The sequence below is a fragment of the Podarcis muralis genome, chromosome 1, assembly GCF_964188315.1.
Source record: "Podarcis muralis chromosome 1, rPodMur119.hap1.1, whole genome shotgun sequence".
Lineage (NCBI taxonomy): Eukaryota > Metazoa > Chordata > Lepidosauria > Squamata > Lacertidae > Podarcis > Podarcis muralis.
The window spans coordinates 105156718-105171388 of record NC_135655.1 but is presented as its reverse complement, the minus strand read 5'-3'; the positions used below and the strand labels follow the sequence as shown (position 1 = coordinate 105171388).

The window sequence follows — 14671 nt, the reverse complement described above, 5'->3', positions numbered from 1 at the left end:
GCAAAGTACATATTATTTTTGATTTATACAAGCAAGAAAAGAGAAGGAGCTGGAAGCAACATTTGTGTCCAGATATATGGTTCTTTAGGAAGGCTTTTTAGGAATATCCCCATATTTCTAGGCTTTTCCGTTTTTATTCTGCATTAGCCAAGGGGGTGAGAGAATGAGCCAGGGTAAGGGACACACTTCAAATTAGACATTATTTTCCTGTTTCCATTCATAGTTCTTGGCATTTGCCAGTCATGTGACTGTGTCCCAAGATTGTGTACCTCTGAGTACGAGTTGCCATGAATCACGAGTGGGAGAGAACTATTGCGCTCAAATCCTGCTTGTGAATTTCCCATAGGCATCTAGTCAGCCAGTGTGAGGACAGAAAGCTAGTCCTAGGATCAGGTGCTGTAGAAAAAGAATATGCCTGGTTGTTTTTTAAGGAGTGTGTCATTTTTAAAGCAACACTGGAAGTATAGATAGGAGAGAGAGAGAGCAATAGAAAAGAGAGAGAGAGAGAGAGAGCAGTAGTCACAGTGATAATGGAGAGCTCTAAGCATTTCCCCCCATGGGGAAAATAATGACATCACACTGTACTTTTGTTGGAACTGGAATGTGTCATTTCTGCAGATGCTCTGTTTGTTGCTTAAGCTGTAGAGTGCATATATCCTGCCAGGATTGGATGTGTTTTCACTGTCCCCATAAGCATCTCCCAATGGCTGCTGCAATTAGCTCTAGTACTCACGCCAGTTCATGCTGTTTCCCTTGCAAGTTGTCACTGATCCCCTCCCTGCCGGCTCTACAGACAGAGACATTACAGTCTGCATGAAAGATCAGCAGCGTCAGCACACTGAGAATCCTTGTGCCAAAGCAGAACGTACTTTTAAGCATGGACACAAAGATCCCAGCAGAGGAGTTGTGTTTCTGCTTTACAGCTGAATTGCCAAATCAGCACTGCAGGAAGTTCCTGGGTAGAAGGCAATGGTTTGGGGAGCTTTGCACAATCTCTACATGGTGCTTCCCACCCCATAGACAGGTCTGAATGCCAAATGCATTACCACATCTTTCCCGAGTAACACACTTCCACATGATGTTTCCAAGTGGAAAGCTGCTGTCATAATATGTTCAAGTGTGTGTGCACTTAATGTTTTGGATAATGTTTTGCTTTCTCCCATTCAAAAGAGCTGGTGTCACTAAGGTTACTTCTTACTGTCGACTTCTTCTGGAATGGATGTGGTAATGATAGTAATTACATCAGTATGCGATAAAAGGAGTGCAAAAAACCTATAGACTTGGCTTTGCCTATGATTCCAGATCCCCCGTAACGGAGTGAGCTCCTGTTGCTCGGTCCCTGCTCCTGCCAACCTAGCAGTTCAAAAGCACATCAAAGTGCAAGTAGATAAATAGGTGCTGCTCCGGTGGGAAGGTAAACAGCATTTCCGTGCGCTGCTCTGGTTCACCAGAAGCAGCTTAGTCATGCTAGCCACATGACCCGGAAGCTGTACGCCGGCTCCCTCGGCCAGTAAAGCGAAATGACAACCCCAGAGTCATCCGCGACTGGACCTAATGGTCAGGGTTCCCTTTACCTTTGCCTTTACATATTGCTGTTTCTCCACGGGAACCCTTTCATATATTTTATTATTAACTTTATACAATTCCACCCAATATCGTCGTTCTCTGTGCACTCGATAAAACTTTGAACAATGAAATACTATGGTAAGATCCAATATCGCACCACTGGATGTGACAGAATTCCCATTCTTCCTCTTGCCCCTCCATCCTAATTCATTCCAGAGGACACTCCAACCCTTCTGATTTTGGAGGCATTCAGGGGAGGAAAGATAAGTCCTGTTTCTGCAGAGTGTGGTACAGTGGTTAACGTGCTGAACTAGGACCTTGGAGACCAGGGTTCAAATCACCACTCAGCCCTGAAGCCTGCTGGGTGATCTTGGACCAGGACTATCATTAAGAGAGGGAGAAGCATGTGTACCATCTTAAGCTCTTTGGAGGAAACGTGGGATATAACTGTAATTAACTGATTTAAAAATAAAATATCTTGAAATAAATTTCCAAGGAAGAGAGGAAAATAATAGGTAACTAAATAATAATAATTATAAGCAATGGTTTTGGTTTGAACAGCAGAATCACACATACACCATTACCATGCAGCAAATGTCAAAGTGCACATTTATAGATGGGATCCTGATTTATAGTTTTGATTTGAGTCAAAAGAAAAGCTGGAAATATTTAAGCCAGCTTTCCCCAACCTGGTGCCCAAAGATGATGTTGGCCTTAAAACTCCCATCAGCCCCAGGCATCATGACCAATCGTCAGGGATGATGGGAGCTGTAGTCCAAAACCTTTGGAATGCACAAGGTTGGAGAAGGCTGGTATAACCAACAAAAACTTAGTTATTGGTTACTTGCTTTATATAGCGGGTTTTGTTTTGTTACACTGTTCTAAGTGTTTGGTTGGAAGACATATACCATGTTGGTATATTTATAGGCACGTTAAAAATAATATTTGGCTTTCTTTGAAATAGACATAAATTGGTTGTGAGTGAACAGGTAACTTATTATTACTTTCTTGGTTTCTACACATAAATAGTGGACTAGATTACTGACATTTGTGAGTTTTGTGTTACACTTGAATGGCAGCTGGTGGCTGGATGTGCAAAGCTGAGAGCAGCAGCTGGTACAGCATGAGGTAGATTGGGGCAGTGTATAAATGGCCTTTGTTTCTAGAACAAATTTCCTTTTAATTTAACTGTGGTTCTGATTATTCATGAGCCATTGACCTACAGGAGCAACCAGAGCCTTGTCTTTGAAGAAACAATTTTAGAGGCCCACAGAACTCATCTTATATTTATATAAAATTATAAATTTATTATACTTACTTTTTAAAAAAAATAATCTTCTACCTAGATTAAAAAGACTGAACACGCTTCAAAAATCAACAAAGAACAAATGCTGCAGAAGCGGCATAATCAAGTGTGGTGGTCAGAGCACAAAAGACTGCACAGAAGCCGGTAAGAAGTGGGAAAGTTTGATCAAGCAATTCAGAAATTGATAGTACAAGGGTAAGGTGCAGCAGGCATAGCTTAACAGATATCTGTTAAAAGATAATTGAGCATATAATGGTTGGTGAATTTTAGCCTTCTGAAAACATACCAAATGGAAATATCTGTGTCATGTCAGAATTAGTCGGGGAGGGGAGATGGAAGATCTGATTTGCATACCACTTCTGGACAGTGAATGGATTGACACTACAGTGGTACCTCGGGTTACATACGCTTCAGGTTACATACGCTTCAGGTTACAGACTCCACTGACCCAGAAATAGTACCTCAGGTTAAGAACTTTGCTTCTGGATGAGAACAGAAATTGTGCATTGGCGGCGCAGCAGCATCAGGAGGCCCCATTAGCTAAAGTGGTGCTTCAGGTTAAGAAGAGTTTCAGGTTAAGAATGGACCTCCAGAACGAATTAAGTACTTAACCCGAGGTACCACTGTACTTACTGGGGTACGGAGACAGGATGGCTGCTGTAGCAAATAGTCTACCACAGTTGAGAGCAATAGAGTGCTGCAACCACAGGGATGTTCCTGTGATATTGTGAGGAGCCAGAAAAGTGGAAATGACTTTTAGAGAAGGAGGGACCTGGGTAGCAGGTTATGCTTCTGAAGGACAGGGTCACCAGTATATGAGAATGGACTTGAGCACAGGTTGGTGCTGGTAATTGCAACAGCACATTGGGCTGGCCGAGGTAATTCTGAGAACTAGGAAGTGAGACTTCTTGCAGTTCATAGTAGTAGGCTATAGATAGATTTCCCACCTGAAGAGACTTATAGAGAACAAAGCTGATTTATGATGGCTTCCATGGTGGGAAGGGGAGCAGAAAAGGCTAGAAAGTGATCATAAGCCAGAAGTTTGTATTCCTCCCAAAACATATTGTTCAGGAGAGAGTGAGGATCCTTGACATTGCAGCCCTATAACTGCTCCTACACATCTTTTGAGAAGTCATGTACAGGAACTCGAGCACAGACAAGGCTTTTCACAACCTAGATTGAATCTGTGGATGGCCTAATGCAATACCGAGGCAAGAAAGGAGGTGCTAGAGGATGCAGAGAAGGTGGTAATGTTCTTCAATTTCAGCCAGGAGGTTGAAGCTGGGTAGCTGAAAGTGAAGATACTAGATGTGAGAAGTTAGGAGTGATATACTAGGATGGAATATAGATGTGCACCTGGCAATAGCGGACCAGATTGAGTCAAATATGGGTTTGTTGCATTTTGTACCAGGATTCTGGTGTAGGAAAGGCATAGCAAAATGGGGAGTGAATACAGAAGAAGCATAATCATTATGGGCAGTCAGGCCAAGGCACAAAGCCTAGGAATAAATCAGCCCCCACCCCAAAGCAATTCGAAGAATAAGGGAGAAAGAGAACGTTGTGGGTGGATGCAGTGTACAAAAAGTGGTATCGGCACTGGAAATGCTGAAAAAAATTTAGGTGGACTAAATGAACTGTTTCACTTGAGAAATACTATTCTAGTTTCTGGGAATCCATTGGTGAAGATTTCAGTTCACTTTGTTGCCGCAAGAAAAGGATGTTAAGAAAGACATACAATATTCCATGGATCATGAAATGAAGTTGCATTTAAGTGAATGACTAGCCTTGGCTTTTTTTCTCTTCTGTTTGGTCTGTGGATATGAAAGAAATGAGTATGTCTGAACCAAAATTCTTCATTTTAGGAAAAAACTAGAATCTGAACTACAAAACTTCTTTGATGAAGGAAGTGAATGGCTTTTGGACTTGTGGGGCTTCAGTAAGTACTTTCTCATATTATTTCTTGATTAAACCAGGTCTTTATAAATATTTATATGCTGATGGATTCAAAGTAAAATTGCACATGAATAATGTAACTTAATATTATGAGATGGAAGGTTTTGTCACCTCCAAACCCATTCAATTTGTCATCCTGGGTGCTTTTGCTTGGACAGAAGAAAACAAACCCTGGCTGTGATGAGGAGTCTTTCAATAATAATAATAATAATAATAATAATAATTCATACCCCGCCCATCTGGCTGGGTTACTCATAAGTGTGGAGTTGAGAGGGTGAGAAGGGAAATCTAGTGCTGTTTCTCATAGGCACAGAGGTAGGTAGAGGTAGAGTTGGAAGGGACCCTGAGGGTTATCTAGTCCAACCTCCTACAATCCAGAAATCTCACTAAAGCATCCATGACAGGTGGCCATCCAATCTCTGCTTAAAAACCTCCAGTGACGGAGAGTCCACCACTTTCCAAGGAAATCTGTTCCTCCGTCAAAGGTCTTCCTGATGTTTAGTCAGAATCTCCTTTCTTGTAACTTGAAGCCATTGGTTCGGGCCCACAAGCAAGTCTTTGGAACAGCTCGAAAGAATGAACTGAGGGCTTGTCCACGCTTCTACTTATCCCATGCCTAGAAAGCACGGGTCCAAGTGGTTTTGTGTTTGCCCCACAGCATGCCCCTAGAAAAAACTCTCTTTACTGCTGAAGCAGAACAAACCGCAACCTGCGAAAAACCCAGTTGCCATTTGGTTCAATTCATCAGTCGAACCATGGGTTTTCCTGGGGAAAAGCAGTGTGGCAAACAGAGACTTGGACAAGCCTTGAGTGATGGAGCCCTCCTCCAATGGCCATCCACAAGATTACCAAAAGGAGATGGATAGGCAGGAATACTGTGCTCACTCTGTTTTATTCTTTGACAAGCCTGTTGTTGTTGTTTAATTAAGAGAATTAATTTGCTGGAAAAGGCACACTAATAATTAATTGTCTTTTCTTAAACCCAAGCAACGATCCTAATTTGTATTTAATTTATTATAGAGTATCAGTTATCAAAGGAACTGGAAACATTCCAAGCAAACACAGTACAACCTATCTGGCAGCTTAGGGAAGATTTGAGGTACCGCCTATTGGAATGGCAGGCCAACTACCAATGCCCAGAATATCAATTTAACCCAGATGCAGTGTTGGAACAGGTTGGTTTGTTTGCTTGTGTCAGTCACCTGTACCCATATTTTCTTGTTCTGCAGATAGGAATGCAGAACCTGTTAAACAGAATTATGCCATTGGGGAGAGCCAGTCTGGATGGTGGCTAGAATGTTGGCCTAGGGCCTTGGGAGGGCCAGCTTCAGGTCCCCATGCTGCCAGAAAGCTCAGTGGTTGACCTTGGGCCAGTCACACACAGCCTGATCTGAATTGCGAGTGAGGCTGATCCTCACGGTGAGGCTAAAGCTGGTGGGGAGAAGCTTCCTGAGCTTATTGAAGTGGGTTGGAGGGAGAATAAAAATGCAATGTATGAAGTAGTGAGAAATGCCAGCCACAATGATGCTTTTATATCACAATATTTCACAAAATCAGGTTGCATTTGTGAAGGAACAACAGAAAGTAGTTTTGGAAAAACTTAATCTGGAGAAAGAAGCTTTGGAACGAGAGCTTGAAGAGTGCACCAATGAAGTAAGAATATGAAGACATTCATTTGTTTGAATTTAATTGCATGAACAAGAACTCTACTGAATTTACAGGTTAACGACTTCTGATTTTTATTGTAGGCACTGGCATGTTCTTCAGGAGAGAGGCCTGCACTTTTTTGTGAGATTCCACCACAGTTATTGGCCTTGGAATGCCCATATCCTGATTTGAAGGCTTCAGTGTTGACAGAATTTCACAAACTGGCAGATGAATATTGGTTGAAGTTCCAAGAGATTGATCAAGACTTAAAAGTCATATCAAGGTAATAGAATCTGATGTCATGTTTCTTCAAGGGCTAGGCAAAACGTTTGGGTATTGAAGTCTTCTGATAGGGGGGTTGGATTTACATTGCATCTCTTTTGTTCAACACAGTGGCATAGTTGACTTTCTGCCCAGCTCTAGGGGATTAAATAGTCAGTAACTGTTTGCACAGCTGAGAGAACGGTCTCTTTCTAAAGTGCCTTGTCTCAAACAATAAGCGAAATATTCAAGAGGGTTAAATCACCAGAAGTATGGTCTGTGGTAAATGCCTTTGTGTTTGCTATGGATGCAGTCCTTTCATTCCACACCCCATTTTGTAATTATGCTAATTCATACTGAAATTATTATTTTTATTTTACTTGAAGAAATCTTGATCAGTTGCTCGTACAACTATTAAATCTACACCTTTGCGCCATTTCACTAAGAAGTGCAGTCTTCTCAGTTTTTACAATCCTGTGTTTATATGCAGATAGGCAGGCATGATGGGAAAAGCCTAATCCAATGTGGTGTGATTTAGTTGCTGTCACAAATTCAGGGACTTGAACCATAATAGTTCAAAAGACTTTTTAATGTTAGGCAAGTTTGTCATTTCTACTACCCCAGCCTCCTATTTCTGGAATACAAATATGAACTGCGAGTACATTTTTATATTAATGTTGTACAAACAGGAGTACTTCTGTGGCCTTTTGAATGGTGGCATTTGCTAATCCCCAACATGAAGAATGAATTGAATAAACAGCTTGAAATCCCATTTTCTAATATGTTTATTTTCTTAGCCTACATGCATACCAGTTGACTGCTGGAACAATTAAAGCATGCTGGCTTGCACCTAAAAAGAGTCTTTATACTATCTTAGGAGCATCACCAAAGCCTCTAGTCATGCAGCCCATGTGCCTTTTGTGTACTAAAGCATTTTATATCCACTTAGACAAGAGGGCAATTGTGACATTAACAATTTCTGCTTGGCTGTATCCATAAAAGGGTCCTAAGAAGAACACTTAGTCTTCAAGTAAGTGCCTAGAACATTCCAATATTTCTTCATGATATGGCAGTAAATGTCCAAGCCCTTTCAGTTTACTATCTAAATATTTGGTGTGTTCAATAATCAGTGTAATATGCTTGACATCTTTCACCACAGTCATAATGCTTGACCTCAAAGTCATATATATATGGCCTCTGGTTTGTTCTTTTATGCAATCATAGACCTTTGGAATCAACTAGACTTCTCCAACATGGGGCCCTCTAAATATTGTGGAGTACAGTTCCCATAATCCCTGGCTGCTAGCCACATTGGCTGGGCTGATGTGAGTTGTAGGCCAGAAGCTCTGGAATGCATCAGACTGGGGACGCTTGGTGAGCTAGTGGTCTGCCTGTATAAGACAGCTTCATGTGCTTACCCTCTTTGTATGTGTTCACACCCCTTCCTTAACCTCTCTTATTCCACTTTAAATTCCTTTCCTACAAATGACGCCTTGGCTGTATCACACACAAAACCGGGATATAAAAAACTGCATGTTTGTTACTGTCGCATCCCAGAAACGCAACAAGGGAAGGCATTGTCTCCTTGTGTAAGTGCTGGAACCATTATGTCACTTCACGTGCCGCTGTCACTGCACGGTGGAGCAGAGGACTGGGCTGTGAATGTCCCTGGTGTCGTGGAAGTCTTAGAGCAAGGGCAGGGAAAGCTTTCTTTTCCTAAGGGTCCCATTCCCTCCAGGACAATCTGCCAGGGGCTGTATGCTAGTGGTGGAGAGGATCAGAGCTAAACATTGGGAGAGTGCGCAGCATTGCAGAATTGCACAACACACACACACACTTCACTCCCATCTCTGTTTTGACTCCCTCCATCAGCACAGGTTAGATCTGATCACTTGTGGAGGCCTGTCCCTCTCTTTTCATTTAAAAAAATTCTTTCCCCTTTTCATAATTCTGTTCATTTTCGGTTCCATCCATTTCAGTTTCCTCCCCCTGCTGATGCCCCCATCCCTGGGTTTCTCCTTCTGAGCTTCACTGCTAGGTCCCCCAACCCCCCAGGCTCACTGTATTGCAGTCACATCACCCTCTGTTCCACCTCTACCTCTCTGTGACACACACACACACTGCATAAGAAGAAGCAGTTCTGGAGGCCTGGTGGGGAAGAGTGGGCCCGCAGCAACTGGAAGATCACAGATTACCCACTGCTGACATAGAGGATGCACCAGTTAAGAAGCTTGACAAAACCAATATTGTCGCTCTCAAACAGGAACCAAAAGCGCACAGAAAACTCCTTGACTCCACTCAGATGCCATGAAGTCCAGTGCCATATAGCTACTAATGGCGCTATCCGCACAATGGAAAAAACACCACTAAAGCTTTCATGTAGAAATTCCATTACTTCTGTCACTGTTGAAAGTTGCCAGAAGGAAAGCTGCCGCAAGAAAAAGAAATATATTTTGGGAATTGGGGGGGAGCATTGCTTCAAATGTTAGTGAACAGGAGCTGTGGAAAAAGAAAAAGAAACACCAGACACAGGGCAGTGTTCGCTTAATGGGTTTTTAAAATATGCTAAACCTTTTCCTGAAAAAACTGTTTCATATCTGTTTTTCCTCCCAGCCATACATTTTGTAAAAGCCAGAGTAAACCTTAAAAAAAACCTAAGAAGATTTTGAACAAGCATAGGAAGTTGTTAAGCGCCAAACAAAATTAAAACCGTATCTACAGTATCTGATTATGAAGTCATCATAGATTAGCTTGTAAAAGCAGCTCCTGATGATCTCCAGTCTGACTTGGGTTTTTATATTCTAAGCTAAACTTTTAAACAACAACAACAACAATTTTATTATTTATACCCCGCCCATCTGGCTGGGTTTCCAGTACATTCTGTACTTTTCTTCAGAAAAAAAAATACCAAATAGAGGGGATGGATTTTTGGGGGTGTATTCAGCACTTTAAAAAAAGAAAAATAGGTGCCGGTACTCACCATAAAGTTGTTAAAGCAAGTGCCACACTTTTTAACAACAAAAAGAGGTGCCATACTGTGTACCATTGAGTACCCCCTGACGAAAGCACTGTGTGTACTCCTTTTTTTAAGTACTGTAACAACAACAACAAAAGCACTGTTATGTATTGCATCACATAAAAAAAGTGCAGTCCTGTACATTACTTGGAAATAAGTCTCACTTTGTATGAAGGGGCTTGCTCCATGGAAAGTATGTTTCGGATTACAGCCTTGCAGTTCAAACCTATACATGTCTATTCCAATGGAGCTTACCCCCCAACTAAGTGTGTATAGGATTGCTGCCTCAACTTAAATAGAGGAAGTTCAGTTGAAATTGACAGGATATATTTCAAAGTAAATAGGATGGCAATGTTGGTAGACATTTCGCATGGACATCAATGCAAAATAGTAATGATAATAACATTAAGACCAGCAGTATATAGTGCTAAGGAGTATGATATTCTACTTAGAGTAATTGATGCTGTTGCAATCAGAGAGAAGCTGTGTCAGACATAAAAAGCACCAAGTCTAATCTGGTAGAAAAGCCACTCAACTGTGATTTCATTAGTATTTTTAAAATATCCTAATGGAATAAAACTGTGTAGGAGACAGAGGTGCTTTACCCATTACAATAAGAGGCAAAAAGTTGAAACTTCAGCATGCACACACCCACACACCATTTTTGCTGCTTCTTATAATGTGCAACACAGTCCTCCCTGGATTAAGGGAGGGAGGGTAAGAGTGGGGGTTACTAGCTTTGCCCCTGTCACTATCTCTGTTGCCTTCCATGAGATGGAGTGTGTCTGCAGAGGGAAACTTGCTGTCCCTGTGTAAGTTCCAGACATGATTTAGGAAACCAGGAATCTGACCATGTTGGAAACCTACAAGACCAGAGCAAGCTGCTCACTGTAGGTAGTTGTCATCCCAACTCCAGTGAGTGATGATGGGGATGAAGCGGGTGGTGCTGTGGTCAAAACCACTGAGCCTCTTGGGCTTGCCAATCAGAAGGTTGGCAGTTCAAATCCGTGCAACAGGGTTAGCTCTTGTTGTTCTGTCCCAGCTCCTGCCAACCTAGTAGTTTGAAATCATACCAGTGCAAGTAGATAAATAGGTACCCCTGCAACAGGAAGGCAAACGACATTTCCATGCTCTCTGGCTTCCGTCACAGTGTTCCGTTGTGCCAGAAGAGGTTTAGTAATGCTGGCCACACGACCTGGAAAGCTGTCTGTGGACAAACGCCGGCTCCCTCGGCCTGAAAAGCAAGATGAGCACTGCACCCCATAGTCACCTTTGACTGGACTTTAACCATCCAGGGGTCCTTTACTTTAATGTCAGGTGACAGGGCAGGGTTCATATTCTCATAATTTCTTTCCCCTCTAGCTTGATTATTTAACCCTGAGAACAAAAGCTTGAGTAGGACTGAATAGCACTTTAGACTTTTAAAAATCTAGGTCTTAGGGTGGGTGACTACTTAGATTCTCCTTTCTGTCCACAAGAGATGTCCTATGATTTTCAGAGAGTTGCCGATTACAAAAAGTAGCAAAAATGAAGGGCTCTTGTCATTTATACACTACAGTACAGAAGGCTGAAGACATTTTCATGACTTGGAGGAGAAAACGCAACTGGTGTCCCCATGGTAGTAAAAATATAATAAAACCTTTTGGGTGATAAAAACCTTTTGCCTGAGGTGTTCTGCCTTCTGGTACCTCTAGGCTTGCAATTTGATCAAACATCCTGCATTTACAGCCAAATGTAAGTAATAGACATAGTGCATCACCATTAAACCTTGCAGACAGAAAAGACAACAGAAACAAATTCTCTTTTCTGGAGTGGGGCAACATGCGCACACACACAAAAGAGTGCTGAGCATGTGGTTTTTCGGGGCAGCAATTGACAGTTCTCTACAAAGTCCTTGCCCAGCCCTGCCTCCACTTCTTCCCATGAGTTTCCCAAATCATGTAAGTACCTTCTGCTAGGGCTTCTTCACAGCATTATTGCAATAGTGCTGCTGCAGCTACTCTTCCTCCAAAGCAGAGTGGGCCTAGATCATAATGCCACGGCAAAACAATGAGATACAGCCGAGCATAGGATGAGACCAACATTTTTGTAGTATGCTACTGACTACGCTCCTGAAGCCAAATTTTCATTGGCAACTAACCTATGTCAACAGATGGCTGTGTTTGGATGATCATATCTTGGCTTAATATGCTGAGATAGGAATGAGCCTTTTGGCTGCACACACAGCCTCTTGTTCTTCTTTTGGTGTGAGTATGTAAACAAGCAAGCCCAGAAGCCTGCCATTAACTATAGTTTCCCATTTGCCCAAACCAGGAAACTATGGTTAATGGTTTCCAAACAAACCAAAATATTAAGTCAACTTCAAACCATAGCTAAATATCCTGGCTGGTTCCAAAGCTGGTTCCAAAGAAATGGGAAACTATAGTTAATGAAAAAAATCCTGGTTTGTTTACTTCCACCACAAAAGGAGGAGCAAAGAGGCAACATGCCCCTCATTAGGCACATTCATATCAGTGCTTATTTAGCTGAGATACGATCATTTGAATCAGCCCACTGTTGACATCACTGTTCTGGGGGGAGAAAAAACCATTGTAATAAGGGATGTCTCTGGTATCTAAACTGCTTCCAAGTTATTCATACCTCTTCTAAAGTACTTTGAACTCAGGGCTGTGTCAAGGAATTCTACTGTACCAGCTCAGTAACTAGCTGTTTCTGGTACAGCAATCAACAATGACACGGTTGACATATGGGGAAGCTGACATCTCAGTTGGAGTTATTGTTGCAGTTTGTCTGGCTGCAAATTCATTGAAACGGTTCATCAAATATACATTGTCCTACCTATTATAGAGGGTAGCAGGGGATTACAGTCTGGGGAGGGTCACTTCCCATAGGAGGTTTTTATGTTCTTTAGAGGGTGTAAAGCCAGGGATTAGCTTGGGGTAAATCTGATTCAGAGGAAATATAAAGCAGCTGCCTGCGGGTGTTTGTGTATAGGCGCACTGCCAAGCTTCAGTTCTGAAACCAAATAATGGTGGTAGATTATTTTTTTCCGTAATGGAAAAATGAGAGCTATGTTCTAAGTAAGTGCCAAGTTTCATATTTGAAACACATTTTTGGTGTGGTGGTGTTTTGGTTCACTCCTAATGTGTGTACATAGATCATGTTATTTAAGGTAGCACTTTCTCGTTTTGATTCTTAATGGGGATTAGCCTGATTCAGGACAGTTTGCAGTCAGCATATAGAAGATCAGCATTTATAAACAAGGCATAGATTCCCTAAAGATGGATGTGAAAAGAACGCCTTACTAACACCTCTATGATAGCTTTACACTACATTTCTTTCTTTTGGATCTTTCCCCTTAGCCAAGTAGCTCAGGGTAGTGACCGAGAGACAGCAAGTTGTGCAAGGCTACCAAATAAACCGGGAGTGGAGAACTCCCAGATGTTGCTGAATAATAACTCCCATATGCCCCAGCAGGCCTGTCCAATGACCGGGAATGATGTTGGTTGTAATTCAGCAAATGTAAGAAAATACCTGCTTAAATGTGTGTTTTTAAGAGAGAGAAAAAATAATTCAGATTAATATGAAAAGGGAATAGATTGGGCTTGGGAATGGACACATGGGAAGCAACATCTACCTATGCCTAGGCAAAACTCCTTGTTACGTGGCAAAACTGAGCTCCCAAACCTGTATTTGCCAAGATCAGGGGTCAGCAAACATTTTCAGCAGGGGGCCGGTCCACTGTCCCTCAGACCTTGTTGGGGGCCGGACTATATTTTGAAGAAAAAAATGAATGAATTCCTATGAATTCCTATGCTCCACAAATAACCCAGAAATGCATTTTATATAAAAGGGCACATTCTACTCATGTAAAAACACGCTGAAATTTATATTAATTCTCTATGTATGGCACGACTGATGATATTTTCACTATGGTTATTTTGTCCTTTTTTGTTGCCTGTTGAGCAAATAAATAAATAAATAAAACGCTGATTCCCGGACTGTCCGCAGGCTAGATTTAGAAGGTGATTGAGCCGCATCCGGCCCCTGGGCCTTCGTTTGCCTACCCATGGCCAAGATGGTAAAGGATGAGGGGCGCTTGTAAGAAAAAATCAATGGGGGAGGAGTGTGTGCATGCGTGCATCCATGCACATAGGTTTAAAGCAGCCTTGAAGGCCTTTGTAGAGGAGAATAGCAATTCTTCCTTTAGCAAGTGTCTGGGAGTACTGTGTTTAGCTTTGTAATGTGATCTAGGTTGGATGTAGAGAACCTAGTTTCAGACTGAACTGTTTCTCTACTTACCTCACTGTTGGGGCCTGTACCAGGTTTGAGGAAGCCCTGGTGAAAGTCGCTCTCACCACCAACCTTCACCCTGACATGTCCCCTCTCCAGCAAGGATGAGAAGTGGGTATTACACTTTTCTGAAGTGTAATACTGAGCCTGCTCCAACACCATTAAGAGTAGACCTATGTTTTAGGCTAGATAAAAAATACTGAAAAAAATGATTAACAATCTGCACCATTCAATGGCTATGCAAATGACTCCTTGGAATAGAAAAGCTCTAAAACCAAGGAGGACAGCAAAGGGTTGGCAGTGGTTTGAGATGCATGCTTTTAAAAAATTTACGTTGAGCTATAATTGTGTATGGATCCAAATTACATTTCAACGTTGACACTAAATCTGCTCCCAATTAATACTGTCACTTGATATATTAAAATGTAATTAAAGAAACTGCTATGATTCTCGATGCACTTTATGTCCAGGAAGATATATTGCTTTCTGGTATTATGATCTGAAAAGAAGCTCCTGTAAAGCCTCTCGCTTTAGAGAGCCATTAGGCCTGCCCTTTAGGTTGATACGTTCAGTTTTAAAGTGAGAGTATGTGAAAACTGCCATAGCAGAATATTTTCCTATTCCTTTCA

The 14671-nt window shown here is 41.8% G+C and overlaps 1 protein-coding gene across 1 annotated transcript in view; it reads left to right on the top strand.

The window, feature by feature from the left end:
* The window catches only part of CCDC148 (coiled-coil domain containing 148), a 98627-nt gene that overhangs the window by 30285 nt on the left and 53671 nt on the right, over positions 1-14671 (top strand). The window contains exons 4-8 of the mRNA XM_077936382.1: positions 2913-3016; positions 4735-4808; positions 5846-6000; positions 6383-6478; positions 6574-6755. Coding sequence (XP_077792508.1) covers positions 2913-3016; positions 4735-4808; positions 5846-6000; positions 6383-6478; positions 6574-6755 — 611 coding nt within the window. The remainder of the gene's footprint in view (positions 1-2912; positions 3017-4734; positions 4809-5845; positions 6001-6382; positions 6479-6573; positions 6756-14671) is intronic.